Source organism: Microcebus murinus, chromosome 2 (assembly GCF_040939455.1).
Source record: "Microcebus murinus isolate Inina chromosome 2, M.murinus_Inina_mat1.0, whole genome shotgun sequence".
Lineage (NCBI taxonomy): Eukaryota > Metazoa > Chordata > Mammalia > Primates > Cheirogaleidae > Microcebus > Microcebus murinus.
In genome coordinates, this window is record NC_134105.1 from 88,367,038 (window position 1) to 88,382,602 (window position 15,565).

General features: G+C 48.6%; 1 protein-coding gene across 1 annotated transcript; it reads left to right on the forward strand.

The window, feature by feature from the left end:
* Nucleotides 1-266: 266 nt before the first annotated feature.
* Nucleotides 267-15,496, forward strand: SYPL2 (synaptophysin like 2). Its single transcript, XM_012751705.3, has 6 exons — nucleotides 267-377; nucleotides 534-608; nucleotides 7,700-7,824; nucleotides 8,850-9,051; nucleotides 10,666-10,857; nucleotides 12,717-15,496. Exons 1-6 carry the CDS (start codon nucleotides 324-326, stop codon nucleotides 12,861-12,863), a joined length of 795 nt encoding a protein of 264 aa, XP_012607159.1. The 5' UTR covers nucleotides 267-323; the 3' UTR covers nucleotides 12,864-15,496.
* The last annotated feature ends 69 nt before the right edge of the window (nucleotides 15,497-15,565 follow it).

Below are 15,565 nucleotides of genomic sequence, written 5' to 3' on the forward strand. Positions count from 1 at the left end.
GGCGGGAGAAGGGCTGGCGAGCGCGCCACGTGACTGGGCTGCCAAGTTCGCTCGCGAGTTTGACAGGAGTTTGAATCGGACTCGGGGGCTTCCTGCTGCGGGCCGGGCACCGCGGCGGCCGCGGCCTGGGCGAGCGCGAGCTGCAGCAGCGCCCCGACACCGCACAGCCAGCCCGGGTCCCGGCGCGCCGACGGCCGCTCGCGCCCCGGCACCGCTCGCCTCCCCCGCCGCGAGCCGGCAGCCCCCCGCTCGCCCGCGGCTTCTGCCGCCTCCCGGCCAGCGAGCCGAGCCCCGGCGCCGCGCCCCAGCCCCGCCGCGCCAGCATGTCCTCGACCGAGAGCCCCAGCCAAACCGCCGACAAGTCGCCGCGTCAGCAGGTATTCCCCGCGGGCCCGCGGGGTCTCTCACCGCCCCCTCTAGGGGTCGGGCCTGACCCTCCTCCCGCGACCTGGCCCGGGTGCGAGCGGGAGAAAGGGGGCCGGCGCTTTCCCGTGGTTCCCACCGCCCTGACCCCTGGCCGGCTGTCTCCGCAGGTGGACCGCCTGCTCGTGGGGCTGCGCTGGCGGCGGCTGGAGGAGCCGCTGGGCTTCATCAAAGTTCTCCAGTGGGTGAGTCGCTGCCCCAGCCCCGGGCTATTTCTGGATCCTGGGCTGTGACGCCGACCCGAAGTAATGTGGCCAGAGTGGGGGCTGGGGAGGTGCAGCGACCGGGCCACAGCGGAAGGGTGGGGGGCGGCGACAGGTGGGCGGGGGAGGGGCGGGCTAGGGCTGCTTCTCTGGGCTTGGTGGCAGAAGGGTGAGGAGCGAGGCATGTGGAGTCCCGGATTCAGTCCTTCTATGTGCAAGGAGCCTTTGCCCAGGGTGCTCACATTTCACCAGGGCGAGAGGACCCGGGTGTAACCTTTCCAGAACTCTGATCCTGCACATACCACTGCTTGGTGGCAGGAGGGGGGAGGACGACCAAGAGGACTAGGTCCGCTGTACACCAAGAAGAAAGCTGTGGAGGGCAAAGGAGGGAAGAAGGCAGGCGATGGAAACCCCATCCTGCCTCCAAACCCACCAGCACTTGGATAATCCTGGAGGTGGTAGACTGAGGGGATAGGCTCCCAATTCACAGTTCCTTGTTGAGGTCACTGGAGTAATCTGGGTTCCTGTAAACGAGTGAGGGAATGGACGAATGAATGAACATAGCTTATGGCTCTAGAATTACAGAAAAGAAAAAAATTAATATAAAAACCACAGCATGGCTAAGAGGTGGCATGTAGAATAAGATAAGGCACTGATCTAGGAAGCTGGGGAACTGGGTTCCGAACCTGGACCTGCCTTTTCCAGCTGTGTTACCTTGGACAATTCACTTGTCTGGACTTCGGTTATTTAGTCAGATGTTGATCATCCCTAGGGCCTCCTTGTGCCTTGAATGGGTTGCCATGCTACAATATAGCCCTAGGTTAGACTTACGCTGTGACCTTGAAAAAAATCACTTGCCTAGGTCCTCAGTTTCCCCTGTTATGGTCTAGTGGAAATACCATCTCAGCTTCACTGATATTTCAAGACATTGAAGTGATCTCTGTTCTTCAGTACCCAAGGCCTCCTGGGTGTAAATTAGGAATGTGGACAGTTGTAGTCACTTTCTCAAGTCATAAAGACTTGTTGGGGGCATTTAGTGTACTACTGCAGAAGAGATTTTTAAATTAGACAATCCACATACCAGTGGATAACTCAGTTAATGTCCTCTCAGCACATAGTTCAGCTAGGGAATGTTACCATTAATACTGAGAAGGATTGAGTTCTAAAGGGCTTTGAACTCACTGGAGACAAGAATGAGCATTGTGTCACCAATTTCTAAATCATAGTTTGGATGAGAATCAAATGGAATTCAGGGGCAGTAGTGCATTTGGGATTGTAAGTCCAGTCTGGGAGCTCCCAAGTGCAAACTCTGGGACCTGATGCGGAATTTCCACTTTCACTGCTGCCTCAAGGGCAGTTGGACTAACTCCTGACTGAACTCTTTCACTGCTGGCGACTTCCCTGTTCTGACCGACCACTCAAGTACCAGAGGGGGCCATATAAGAATGATATTAAGGCTCTGAGTGACTGGCATCCAAAACAAGGAGAGCCATTATGAGCCATCCAGAGGAGCAGAACCTGAAATGTAAGAGACCAATTTTACCATTCTAGACAAATGGTTCTAATGGAATTTGAGACAAGCTGTCTAGGGATGAGGGAAACAATGAGGTTCTTAGACGATAGACTCATCTTCCCTGGGGAGATTCTGAAAAGCTTCCTTCTTTGATGGTGCTATCCTTTCCTCCACTCCCCTCACCCCCACCACCACCACCAACATTTCTGTTAAAGCTGCACAAAGCAATGCCTAGTGAATTGATCTGGTCTCCTTCCAGGGTCAGCACTGATGCCCTAAGAATTAAGACCTATTCGACACTTATGATCTTCAACTTCTTAGAAATGGGGTTATGTAAAACAGAGACCCCTTTCTCTCAGAGGGGATCCTTGGGGCCTGTGCTAGACTCTGAACTTGACCTTCATTCACAGGGTGGCATCATAAGGAGATATGATTTGCTTTTACTGCCTTCCCGGGTAGCCTGAATTCAGGACATGACTTTCTTTCACTTGCTTTGAAGCTCTGCAGATGAGGTAACATAAAAGTACACAGGGACCAGCACCAGGAATGACAGTGGAAATGTCATTTGCGTTTTCCCCTCATTTCTGCTTGCTCCTGACTGGAGAAGGAAAAAAAGAAAAAAGAAATCTTGCAGTTACTGTAATGGTTATTGAAAACTTTTGTTGTCATTATTACCAAAAAGCAAAGGTTTTACTGGAATCCTTGTGAAAAGAAAGTAATGTTATTCTTTTATTAGTCAGGAGCTTAGCTTAGAGTGTCTTTTTAAAATTGAGAAATTAACTAATCTCACCTCAATTTCAGTACTGGAATCTCACTAAGTCTATAATAAGCTAGCAAAATAACCTGAGCATATACCAATTATTGGAGAAGTAGTTTTTCAAACAAGAAAAAGGCAAACTTTGAGGTCAGAAGGGCTTTGATTGAAATTCAGTCCCGTCTGCTTTCCAGCCCTGGAATCTTGGGTAAATGATGAACTCTTTATGGGCCTCAGTTTCCTTATCTGTAAATGAGGGCAAGACCTATTTTATAGGTTCTCTGGGAGGGGTCTACAAGGTATATATCTGTAAAGCTGGAACACTCTGGGAGACCACAGTGAGCCTGGCACTCCAGGAGGTATTCAGTAAGTGTTGGTTCCCTTCCTTTCTGTTCCTGAACCTCCCTTTTCCCCTAACTTTCCCCCTTTATGCAGATTGTCCAGCAAGACTTGTCCTTTGGTGGGATTATTCAAATGTCACTGCCAAATCCTCAGTTTGATGGTAAGGTACAAAAGAATCTCTGAGAGACTTAGCCACCATTTGCTTATAAATAAGTCATATTACCTTTAGCTGGGTGTGCCTCTGATCAACAATTCACCTTTAGGGCACCAGAGTCACTTATTTGGGTCTGAGGTCTTTGTAATGAAAATAAATTATTTAAATGCGTGTAGGGAATTTGAACACCATCAGAGTCCATAAAACCAAAGAGATAATTGTGGGGGTAGGATCTGAGGAGAGAACTTGTCTTTCTTATGCTTTGCACTAACTGGTGATGTTAATGTTAGGACTGACACAGAATTATCACCAGCAAGCAAAGCAGCACCAAAGTGGAGCCTCATCCTTAAACTGGGAAGATTATTCTGACATCTTTGCAAAAGAGATGCAGAGGCAAGAGGAGAAAGAGATAGAGGGCAGAGTGTGACCCTTGATTGCTGTTTCAAGCAATGCAAGTCCAAGAGGAAGAAGGCTGGGTGGCAACAGAACTCTAGAACTCCTTTTGTCTCAGGGCCTCTATCTTGCCTTGGCTGCTGTTCTTTATGACTAGTTTGCTCATCTCAGAGCCTTGTACTTGGTAACAGGGGTGGTCTCAGTTCTTTCCCTCTCTTCCCTGTGGCTCAATCACCTGGTAGAGTTAGGGAAGAAAGCAAATTGTGAAGAAAAGTGGAGAGTTAGGGGCCATAGAGTTGGGGAGGAGAGGGTATCTTTCTCTGCTCCTGTACCTGAGGGAACAGAGCGACTCCCCTCCTTGTGGTCCTCAGTGCAGATGGTAGAGATCTCTTCTTTAGCCTTTTTTTTTTTGAGACAGAGTCTCACTTTGTTGCCCAGGCTAGAGTGAGTGCCGTGGCATCAGGCTAGCTCACAGCAACCAGACTCCTGGGCTCAAGCAATCCTGCTGCCTCAGCCTCCCAGGTAGCTGGGACTACAGGCACGCGCCACCATGTCTGGCTGATTTTTTCTATATATATATTAGTTGGCCAATTAATTTCTTTCTATTTATAGTAGAGATGGGGTCTCACTCTCGCTCAGGCTGGTTTCGAACTCCTGATCTTGAGCAATCCACCCCCCTTGGCCTCCTAGAGCGCTAGGATTATAGGCGTGAGCCACCGCGTCCGGCCTCTTCTTTAGCCTTAATAACTCTGTGATACAGGACTTTGTTTTGTCATTTGTTTGTGTTAACATGACACTCCTTTCTTGATATGAATTCTTGAGAGCAAGAGCCAAGTATTATTCATCTTCATATCTCCAACACCTGGCACAAGGTAGATGCTCAATAAATGATGGCCAGGCATGGTGGCTCACACCTGTAATCCTAGCACTTTGGGAGGCTGAGATGAGAGGATTGCTTGAGCCCAGAAGTTTAGGCTGGAATGAGCTATGATCATGCCACTGCACTCCAGCCTGGGTGACAGAGTGAGAACTTGTCTCTAAAAAAAAAAAATAATGTTGAATGAATGAATGAAGAGGAAAGAGCACTGGACAGGGAATCAGGAGATGTGAATTCTAAGCCTGGCTCTTACATTAGCTAAATGTGACTTTGGAAAAGTCACATCATCTTTTGAGGCTTCAGTTTCCATCTCTGTGAAGTGAGACTGGGCTTGATAATCTCTGAGATCTCTTTTGTTCTGGTGCTCTATGAATCTGTGCGATTCCACTCAGGTTTCCCCATTTTGCACTTTCATAGCAAACTGTTATCTGGCACCAGCTGGCTGTATAGCATTTAGGTTTGAACATATATGCTGGTAAATAAAAAATTATCATATATGTAAGATATTTAGAAATTCCTGACTTTAAAATAATCAGAATAGAAGAGAAAAGTTAATACTTAAGTTATTATGGGCATATTTTGTCTTCTGAGGAACCAGAAAGCAGAGTTCGGGATTGTCGGAACTCAGGACCAACGTTTAGACGAGCAGAACTTTTGGTGATGATAGAAAAGTTCTATAATCTGCGCTATCTACTATAGTATCGGCTAGCCACATGCGGCTATCAAGCACTTGGAATGTAGCTAGCATGACTCAACTGAAATTTTAATTTGATTTAATTTCAATAGCCATGCTTGGCTAGTGGCTACTATTTTGGATAATGCAGCTCTAGAGTATGAGCTCCATGAGCACAGATTTTTTTTTTTCTCTTTTGTCCACTGTTAAATGATTGTACTTGTAACAGTGCCTGGGACATAGTAGATGCTCTATAAATGTCCTCTTTTTGTAGATGTTCAGGAGTGCCTGTCAATAGGGTGCTGGTGAAAAGAAGACAGCATAACTGACTGTTCACCGCCCTCAAGTTATGAGTACTTACTTTCTTAGGGGACCTACAAGGAGCCATTCACTGACTAACTGCCAGTGGGTAAAAATACATCCAACTGTGCTGCCCTTCCTAGAATGTGACACCCTAATTGTGTCCAGTTCTGGGCACCAGAATCTGAGAGGAATAAAGAACTTGAAGACCAATCAGAGAGCCACAGAGCTGACAAAAGATTAGAGAATTCCTGGAGGAAAAGCTAGAGAAGTTCCACTGTTAGGCCAGTGAGGCAATTTTGAGTTCGTAAAGGGTAATGAGGGAGAGGCTTTGAGTGACTTCTCTCCAGCTCCGTCAAGAGGTGAGCAGACAGGGCTCTGACAGACTCCATAATTTAATTCGAGTGAGAATGTCATGTAGGCATTGGAGGCATTATGCTGTCTTCTGTCCTGGATGTCTTTAAAACTGGAGACAATTCTCATTGGTCTGGAATAAAACTCCTGGAAACAGAGAGGTGCCCGTTATGACCTTTAGAGAGAGGTCAGTTGATCTAGCGTGGAGATCTGCCAGGCCAGGCGATGCAAGGCAGGGCAGTGGCACTGGACACCTCCCAGGGGCAGAGCACAGCTGATGGCAAGCCGGGCCAAGAGCATACTGATAGCATTGCATTACTCACAGAGAGTGAGAGAATTCCAGAGCTGGAAAAGGCCTCCAGGTGATCTACTCCAAACCCCTCATTTTACAGATGAGGAAACTGAGACTTAGAGGGCAGAGGGACTTATGAGAGCTCACTTGGCTAATTAGCGACAGGGCCAGGACACGAACCAAGAGTTGCAGATTCCTAATCCAAGTCCCTTTTCACTCCATAAAACTAACAAGCATTAGCAAAATAAAGTGCATGCAACTCCATTCAGACTCTGGATGCAGGACTGGGGTGTAGATTAGCTGTCTTCTAGGTGCTTGATGTCCAAGACACTGAGTCACAGAGAAACATACAGAAAATAAATAAGAGAATCAGCTCGCTGCTTAGTAAGAATGATTACATTGTGTATAAGCCAAAGATAAATGCACAGGAAACTGGGCTTGAGCAGATGATGTGGGAGGATAAGAGTTTCCAATTTCTCAGGTCCTTTTCTGGGAAACTTTCATGTTTCCCAGAAAGAAATTTGAAAATCACAGGATGAGGAAATTTTATTTCACTCAAGACAAGAGGTGTCATAAAATGTGATGAAAGGTGGAGAAGAAAGCAATTCAAGCAATCTGAAATGCCTCTGGTCCTTAACACTGAGAAATGGCAGTATCAACAGATGACAAAGGGAAACACCAGTGGGGAAAGAGTGGAGATTGATAAGGGAAGTGGAAGGTACTTTTCTCTGGGCTCCAGCCAGCACTGAGAGCATAGGCCTAGCCAGCGCTATTGCTGGAAGGAAATGTGCCTTTGGGGGAAGAGGAATTAGGCTGGCAGTACTATGGGACAGCAGCATGGCCCCTTCTTGATGGAAGTTGTCCCCTCCAGCTATACCTCCACAGAGGCAGGAAACCACTGGAAGTTAGTAACAAGGAATGAGATCAGATGAGTAGATCAAAGGAGAAATGAAAAGCATTCCAGACGTGCCTGATCTAGATTGGTGCAGGGGAATCTATTTCTGAGGGTTCCTCTCCTTTGGGGAGGAAATTCAAGTCTAGCTTTGAGCTAGAAGTTTTCAAAAGCCTGGAATAGCCGAGGTTTGGTGTTAGTCATCATCTTAAGGAGGCTACCTGTGGTCCCCAAGGAGGCCCTGTTTATTTTCTGTTTCTTCATCTCCCTCCCTCTCAGACACCACTCAAAGTCAACCTTATTCATTTGGCTATTTAGTTCAGCATGCTGTGCAATGAACACAGCACCCTGAAGCTGGAAGGCAAATGGAAACCATGGGTCTCTGCCCAGGAGGAGCTTCATTAAAGGGAATCCTCATTCCCTCTGACTCCCACCCTCAACATCTGCACCTGCTGAAAGTCAGGGGGTGGTTCATTACCTTGGCCAGTTGAGGCCTTCTGACTCTGAAAGAGGCTTTACTCTCTCTCAGCTCTTTGCTATTTTCGCCTTCGGGTCCTGCGGCTCCTACAGCGGGGAGACAGGAGCCCTGGTTCGCTGCAACAACGAAGCCAAGGATGTGAGCTCCATCATTGTTTCGTTCGGCTATCCCTTCAGGTGAGCCTGAATTGGTCCTGACCCCGCACAGCCTCTCTCTCTGGATGGGCAGGACCTGCTTGGTCTCTTCCTCCTCCAGAAACCTAAAGACCACTTGTGTGCCACTCCAGATTCATATAGAATTATAAGACTTGGGTCCTTTCTGCCGTTTAGCAATTTCAGACACACTGACCAGAGAAAATCATAAGAGAAGCACAGATCGTTGTTAGGATAGTGTGCCAGTCCATAGACGAGCAATAGCAGGTCACACTGGCTCAGACAGAAAGAATCCATGCAGTTTGGTATGGAGGCGTACAAGGGTCTGGGCAAGTTGGGCAGGTCTCTCTGACCCTCAGCAGCCTCCTCTTTGCCTTGAAGGTAAGGAAGTAAACAGTCGAAGTGAGATGCTCACCTGGTACCACCAGAATACAAGGAGGCACATCTTGACCAGGAGGTAGAAAAGAATACTCTCTTCTGGGTATTTGGGAGCTTAGGGAGTAGGGAGCTTAAATGTTCAGAGAAGAATGGATCAGGGCTTAGCTTTTCAGAAATTTCTAGTATCAGCACCTAAGTTAGATTAACTGTCTCTTGTACATAATAGGCTGTGGTTTTCTCTTTATTTTGTCTAATATAGTCTCATTGGAGAGCCTAAATAAGGCAAGAGGATGGGTGGTTCCCACCTTAACTTGCCACTGCAGGCCTGTGCTTTCCAGGGGCAGAATGAAGCTGATCTGCCTGGTGGTCTGGCTACCCACAATAGAAGAACTACATATATTGTGTGGTGCCCTAAAGGGCCTAGGAGATACTTGGAAATACATGTCTAGGCAGGGTAGATGAGTGTGGAGTGGTGGCTGAGGGTTTGACTGGAACTCTGGGAAGTACCTGTCTTGACTGCAAGGTTCCCTCCAAAAATATTCATTCCTACATGACCCACCCCTTTCTTCGCTCTGTAAGAGTCTCGGGGTGAGAGCTAGCACAGGACTACTCCTGGGGCAGGGAGAAAGAAGACTGCTTGAGCTCAGGATGTCCTCCCCTGCCACCTCTAGGTTGCACCGGATCCAGTATGAGATGCCCCTGTGTGATGATGACTCCACCTCCAAGACCATGCATCTCATGGGGGACTTCTCTGCCCCTGCTGAGTTCTTTGTGACCCTTGGCATCTTTTCCTTCTTCTATACCATGGCTGCCCTGGTCCTCTACCTGCGCTTCCACAACCTCTACACGGAGAACAAGCGCTTCCCACTGGTGGTGAGTGAGCATGGCCAGGAGGAGTCACGCAGAGAAACTGAGGAGATGTTTATTGGGGGCTGAGGTCAGAGCTGGAGGGGAGGGCGTACAGGTGGCTTTCCTGGGTCCCTGACACAGGGAGATGTGGAACCTCTGCTTCTGTCAACCTCCTGTCACTTGCTCCTGTGAGCAGGAGGCACGATAGTAGCATAAAGAAACAGGCTCTGTGGCCGGGCGCTGTGGCTCACACCTGTAATTCTAGCTCTTGGGAGGCCGAGGCGGGCGGATTGCTCAAGGTCAGGAGTTCAAAACCAGCCTGAGCAAGAGCGAGACCCCATCTCTACTATAAATAGAAAGAAATTAATTGGCCAACTGATATATATATAAAAAAAAAAATTAGCCGGGCATAGTGGCGCATGCCTGTAGTCCCAGCTACTCGGGAGGCTGAGGCAGAAGGATCACTGGAGCCCAGGAGTTTGAGGTTGCTGTGAGCTAGGCTGACGCCATGGCACTCACTCTAGCCTGGACAACAAAGCGAGACTCTGTCTCAAAAAAAAAAAAAAAAAGAAAGAAACAGGCTCTGGCTTGAGGGCGGTGGCTCACACCTGTAATCCTAGCACTCTGGGAGGCTGAGGCAGGTGGATTGCTCAAGGTCAGGAGTTCGAAACCAGCCTGAGCAAGAGCGAGACCCCCGTCTCTACTATAAATAGAAAGAAATTAATTGGCCAACTAACATATATAGAAAAAAATTAGCCAGGCATGGTGGTGCATGCCTATAGTCCCAGCTACTTGGGAGGCTGAGGCAGAAGGATTGCCTTAGCCCAGGAGTTTGAGGTTGCTGTGGGCTAGGCTGACGCCACGGCACTCTAGCCTGGGCAAAAGAGTGAGACTCTGTCTCTAAATAAATAAATAAATAAATAAGCAGACTCTGGAGTTAGACTGCCTGGTTTCAAATCCTAGCACTATCCTTACTAGCTGTGTGATCTTGGACAAGATATTCAGCCTCTCTAAATCAGTTTCTTGAACTATAAAATGGGGATAAAATAATACCTGCCTTATAGTGATTTTTGGTGATAAAATGAGAATGCATGTAAAGTATCTGGTACATCTTGGCTGAATCTTCTTACCTGTCTTTTAAAAAAAATGTATCAGGTACATAGCCTCAATAAGTCATAGCTATTATTAATATTTTTCTTCTTTAGTCTCTTCCTATTCCAGGCATGCAAGGCAGAAGGGGTGCCTTAGGGGACCCCATTTGCCTTCTGTAGTCTGCCCACTGCTGCCACTTGTAGCTGAGCAATGGTAAAGCTGGGAGTTTGGGCCCCACTCTTGGGGTGAATGGGTTTTGGGGGGAGGCTGACCAGCAGATGCCATGGTACATTTGGTACATTGTTACCTGAGGGCACAGGCAGCCTGAATGGCAGGACTGCTTTGGTGGCAGTGAACAGATTCCTCAGGACAGTCTGGGTCCCCTGATTCCCCTGATGACCTGGGCTCTAGGTGTTGGGTAGGATGTGAAGAGGTGGCTGTCCTGAGACCCCTGCGTTCTACATCAGGGCAAGAGGAAAAGAGGGAAAGAAATGGGGATTCATAGGGCCTTTCTGAGTGTACTTCCCATCCCTTTGCTCCTCCCAGGACTTCTGTGTGACTGTCTCCTTCACATTCTTCTGGCTGGTAGCTGCAGCTGCCTGGGGCAAGGGCCTGACTGATGTCAAGGGGGCCACACGGCCATCCAGCCTGACGGCAGCAATGTCCGTGTGCCACGGAGAGGATGCAGTGTGCAGTGCTGGGGCCACGCCCTCCATGGGACTGGCCAACATCTCCGTGGTGAGACTGCAGCCACTGAAGGGGTCTGGGGTGGGGGCAGTACTATCCCAGCTGCCCAGGCCTGTCCTGGCCAGCAGGTGCTGAGAGGAACAGAGAGAGTGTCCCCAGAGCTGGTATCCCCTGCACCTGCAGCTGGTTCCCACCCTGCACATGATGCTGGCTGCTGGCCCCTGGCTGACCCTGAGAAGACATCTGAGATGAGGGGGACCTGAGAGCCATTTAGCCTCCTGTTCCTTCCTCCTTCTGCACTCTGCCTCCCATTTCCCTTCTTGTCTCCCCACCTCTAGGCATGCTCTCTGTGCTGTCTCCCGCTCATCCTGCCTGTTTTACACGGTGTGTGTGTGCACATGTGAGCACATGAAGTGGGGCACAGGGCTGTGGCTGAGCTCCAAGCTGGGAGCAGACCCAGAGTGAGGGACAAGGGGCTCACTGCTGCTTAGTCCTCCAGACTGGAAAGGAGCTTTGGGACACTGGTAGGCCCAACAACTGGTATGCATATGTTTGGCCATCCCAATTGTTAGAACCTTGAAATACATCCATATCAGTTGGTAAATAGCTGAGACCTTGAGCTTCTCGAATGCTGCCTGTCATCCCAGCCACCTCAGCTCTGCTCTGAAAATGACTTGGACCTCCACAAGGCCCACACCTAAAATGTTTAATGGCTGGCATGCTGGGAAGCCTTCCGAAACTTGCTACAATCCTGCTGATGGATTTTTCCTTCCAACATTTTATTGTAAAAATTTTCACATGTACAGCAAAGTTGAAAGAATTTTACAGTGAACACCCACATACTCACCACCTAGACTGTGCCATTAACATTTTACTAGACTTGCTTTATCACATATCTATTCACCTCTCCATCAATCCATCTTTGTTTTTTGTCATTTTTTATTTATATATTTTTAAATTTCAAAATATTATGAGGGTACAAATGTTTTAGTTGCATAAATTGCCTTAGTACCATTCAATTCAAAGTTATAAGTGTGCCCATCACCCAAATAGTGTGCATTGTACCCGTCCCTTCTTCCCCTCCACCTGCTGGATTTCTGACAAATGTTATTTCCATATGTGCACATAAGTGTTGCTCAATTGGTCCAATTTAATGGTGAGTGCATGTGGTGTTTGCTTTTCCATTCTTGTGATACTTTGCTTAGAAGAATGGTCTCCAGTTCCATCCCAGTTAATACAAGAGGTATTAGTTTACCTATGTTTTATGGCTGAGTATTCATCTTGTTTTTAATGCATTACTAAGTTAATTGGAGACATCAGAATGGTCTCCAGTTCCATCCCAGTTAATACAAGAGGTATTAGTTTACCTATTTTTTATGGCTGAGTATTCATCTTGTTTTTAATGCATTACTAAGTTAATTGGAGACATCAGCACACTTTTCCCTAACTACTCTCTGCTGTTAGGTTTTAAAATAATTTGGATAAATATTTGAATATAGCCCTGGCTGGGTCCCTGGTCATAGGGAAGGAGCACCTTGGACAGCTCCTGCCACACCCACCTGGCAGAAAGTGCTCCTAACAGGGCCCCACCTGTGCTGTGGGAAGCGCCTTCGGCTGACCCTTGGCTCCTTGCTATGATTTGCATGGTGCTTCGCTCTAGGCCAGATTCTGCTAGTGACCAAGCTATATCTTGGGTGCATGGTGTGGACAGAGTTAGATACTTTCACCAGGGATCCCCATAATGGATGATGGCCTTGAACCCTGCTTCTATATCCAGTTATTTGTCTTTTGGTCTTTCTAGCCCTCTGTGCTTCTTCCCTATCCCCTCACTACTACCACAGGAACTTCCCCCTGCCCCATCCCACAGTGCCCCCTTACTATTCTCACAAACTCCCCCGATGTCTTTGCAGCTCTTCGGCTTTATCAACTTCTTCCTGTGGGCTGGGAACTGTTGGTTTGTGTTCAAGGAGACCCCATGGCATGGACAGGGCCAGGACCAGGGCCAGGGGCCCAGCCAGGAGAGCGCAGCTGAGCAGGGAGCAGTGGAAAAGCAGTAAGCAGCCCCCACCTGGCTACTCCCGAACTGGACAGCACCTCTTCAACCACCTCCGGCTTCCAGGACCTCCCTCTTCCTCCTTGTCCAATTCCCCTCCCCCGTCATTCTGGGCTTTGAGCTTTGAGACACTGATGGGCAGGCGTCAGCTGTTGGAAACCTGGGCAGCCCTCCCAGTGGCTTCCTATCCCTCTTTTTGCTGGAGTCATGGATAGCAGGAACTCAGTGCTTCTTGTCCACTGCCTGGACCCAGGCATCTGACTTGGGGTCTCACTTGTGCCCTAACAGCCTTTGAGAACCAGCCTGCACTGCAGGTGAGGGTTGGGAGCAGGAAACTGGAGATCTGAGCCTGGTTCCTAGCAGCTACCTTTATATCAACCTGTCCAGCTTCAATAATAGTGGGGGGAAGGGAAATCAATGGGTAGCCTTCCCCCTGGTCCCTTGTGTGGAAGTCCCAGCAGTGGCTTGGTGACCCTTCCCCAGTGGCTGTCATCTAGTCCCTGTGTTTGAGCTCCAGTCAGCCCAGGGCTCAGTGTGCTTCCCACTATCTTTTCTGGCCTCTGCTTGCCCACAGGGTCCATCATATGTTAATGACGGTGCCAAACTGGCCTAAACAGTTCTTTAGAGGGTCCTGATGAGGCTTGGAGTCATCCAGGAGCAGATAAATTGCAACTTAGTTGCAACTTCAAGAAACCAAAGCCTGCAAACTTGCAGCAGAATCAGTTTCTTGTATCCCTTCAGTCCTCCTACCCCCAAGGCTGGGGTACTTCCCACCAACACTCTAAACTCTACTTATGCTAGAAACCTCCTACTTTCCTCCCTGTCCTTGGGCTTGGTCTCACACTTGGGACACAAGATGTGAGGTCTAGGACCCACTCACCTACCCCCAACCTCTCTGTCCATCTCCCTTCCCCAGCCTTGTGCGTCTGAGGCATTCAAGATCTTTTTTGCAGTCTGTCCAGGCCTTCATTTTATTCCTGTGGGCCAGATAGGGGCTTTTAAAGGGCCCAAAGAACCTTCATGAGGCTAAGCTGCCCCAGAGCCCCAGGACATAGGTGGGGCCCATTTCTTCCTTACTCCCTGCTCAATTTTCTTTTCCTGCTCCCTCTCTAATCCTTCTTTCATATTTGCCCTTCTCGTCTTTACAAAAGGATGTGCCCCCTCTCTCTTTGCCCTACCATTCCTTAGAGTCCTCATTTCTCCCTCTATCCGCCCCACCCTAGTCCAGGGCTGGCCGATGCTATTGGTGCTTCTTCACTTTGGGACCCAGTTCCATATTTGTCTTTGGTGTGTCTCCTCTTCCTGATACCTCCTTCAGTCCCTCTCTGGACCCCAAGGCCTAAGAGCCAGTGCTCCCTGGGTAAGGACCATTCACCTCCTACCCAGCTTGAAACACCTCAATTAGCCCTGGCCATGGGGCTGCCTAGGGAAGGATGAAGAGGTACGAATCCAGCCATTTTCCAATTTAGTGCCAACTGGTCCGCTTAGCATCCCAGTGGTGACTGTGCCCTGTGCCAGTCTTTCCTCAGGACTGAGTCAACCCCTTCAACCTCCTCACCTCCCTGAACACCACCCATAGTATAATAACATGTGCATTCCTGGGGTACCCAGGGGTCAGAACCTTTGACTCCAGGCTAATCATTTCCTCTTTGGGTCAGTTTCCCCACTTGACAGAGGAAGTATGAGATTTATATCCCCAAATGCTCCAGAGTCCTTCAGTGAAAGAATTAAGTTTTTCATTTTGTTTTTTAGATTTTGGGGAAGGGATTTGAGGTGAGAAGAAAGAAGATGGGGTGAGAGTATTTCTAAGTCTGAAACTCTCTCTCTCTCTGTCCTGAGCTGTCCCCGTGATTACTCAAGGACAAGGGGGGGACAGTATTGCCTATGGCTTCAGAGACACAGAGAACAAAGGGGTGACCTTTATTTGTCTTCAGGCCAGCCCCTGTTGGGGTCTGTGAGCAGCTTCTACTGGAACTTTGTTTGGATTCTATGTCTATATTTATAATTTATTTGAAATGTGCTAAATAAATTGTTCTCATTTGGAGGCTGAAGTTAGCAACTGGCCCCGAAGCTAGGGAAAGGGGTGTATATACACTCTTGCCAAGGACTCCCAGCCCAGAACTTTCCCTACAGCAGAGAAGTCTCTTTCTCCTTCTCCTCAAGAGGCTGTTTTATTCTTGGCCAGAAGAGCCTTGATGTAGGCTATGGCCTCTCTCTCCATGGCCACCCTAAGAAGAAAGGCCACTTCACCTTATTACCTCTAGAGGGCTGGGCTGGGCCAAGTGCAGAGGGCTGGGCTGTCCTCATGGGACTCATGTCTCCTTCAACCAGGGCTGGCATCACCGTTTTGCCTAGTGGGGCCTGAGGTAGAAGAAGGTGTCTGGTTTCCTAGCTACTGCAGGAGGCCAACAGCAGGGCACTTGCCCTTTGCCTCCGTAGACCTGCCAGGGTGCCCACCTAGGACCTTTCCTGGACACGAGTTCCCTCTAATATCATGGTCATGAGTCTCCTATTTCTGGGATTGCAGATCAGGGGTGGGGGGAGAATGTTGCATGTTGTTTTCTGGTGCTTGTTATTACACATTTGAATAAACAGTGCTGTGAGTATTTGCCATGAAAGAGCCAAGAGTGTATAGCCCTTCTGGGAATTTTTTTTCTGTTCCCCTCCCTTGCTTTAACTTCTTGGACAAATATCAGCATTTCCACC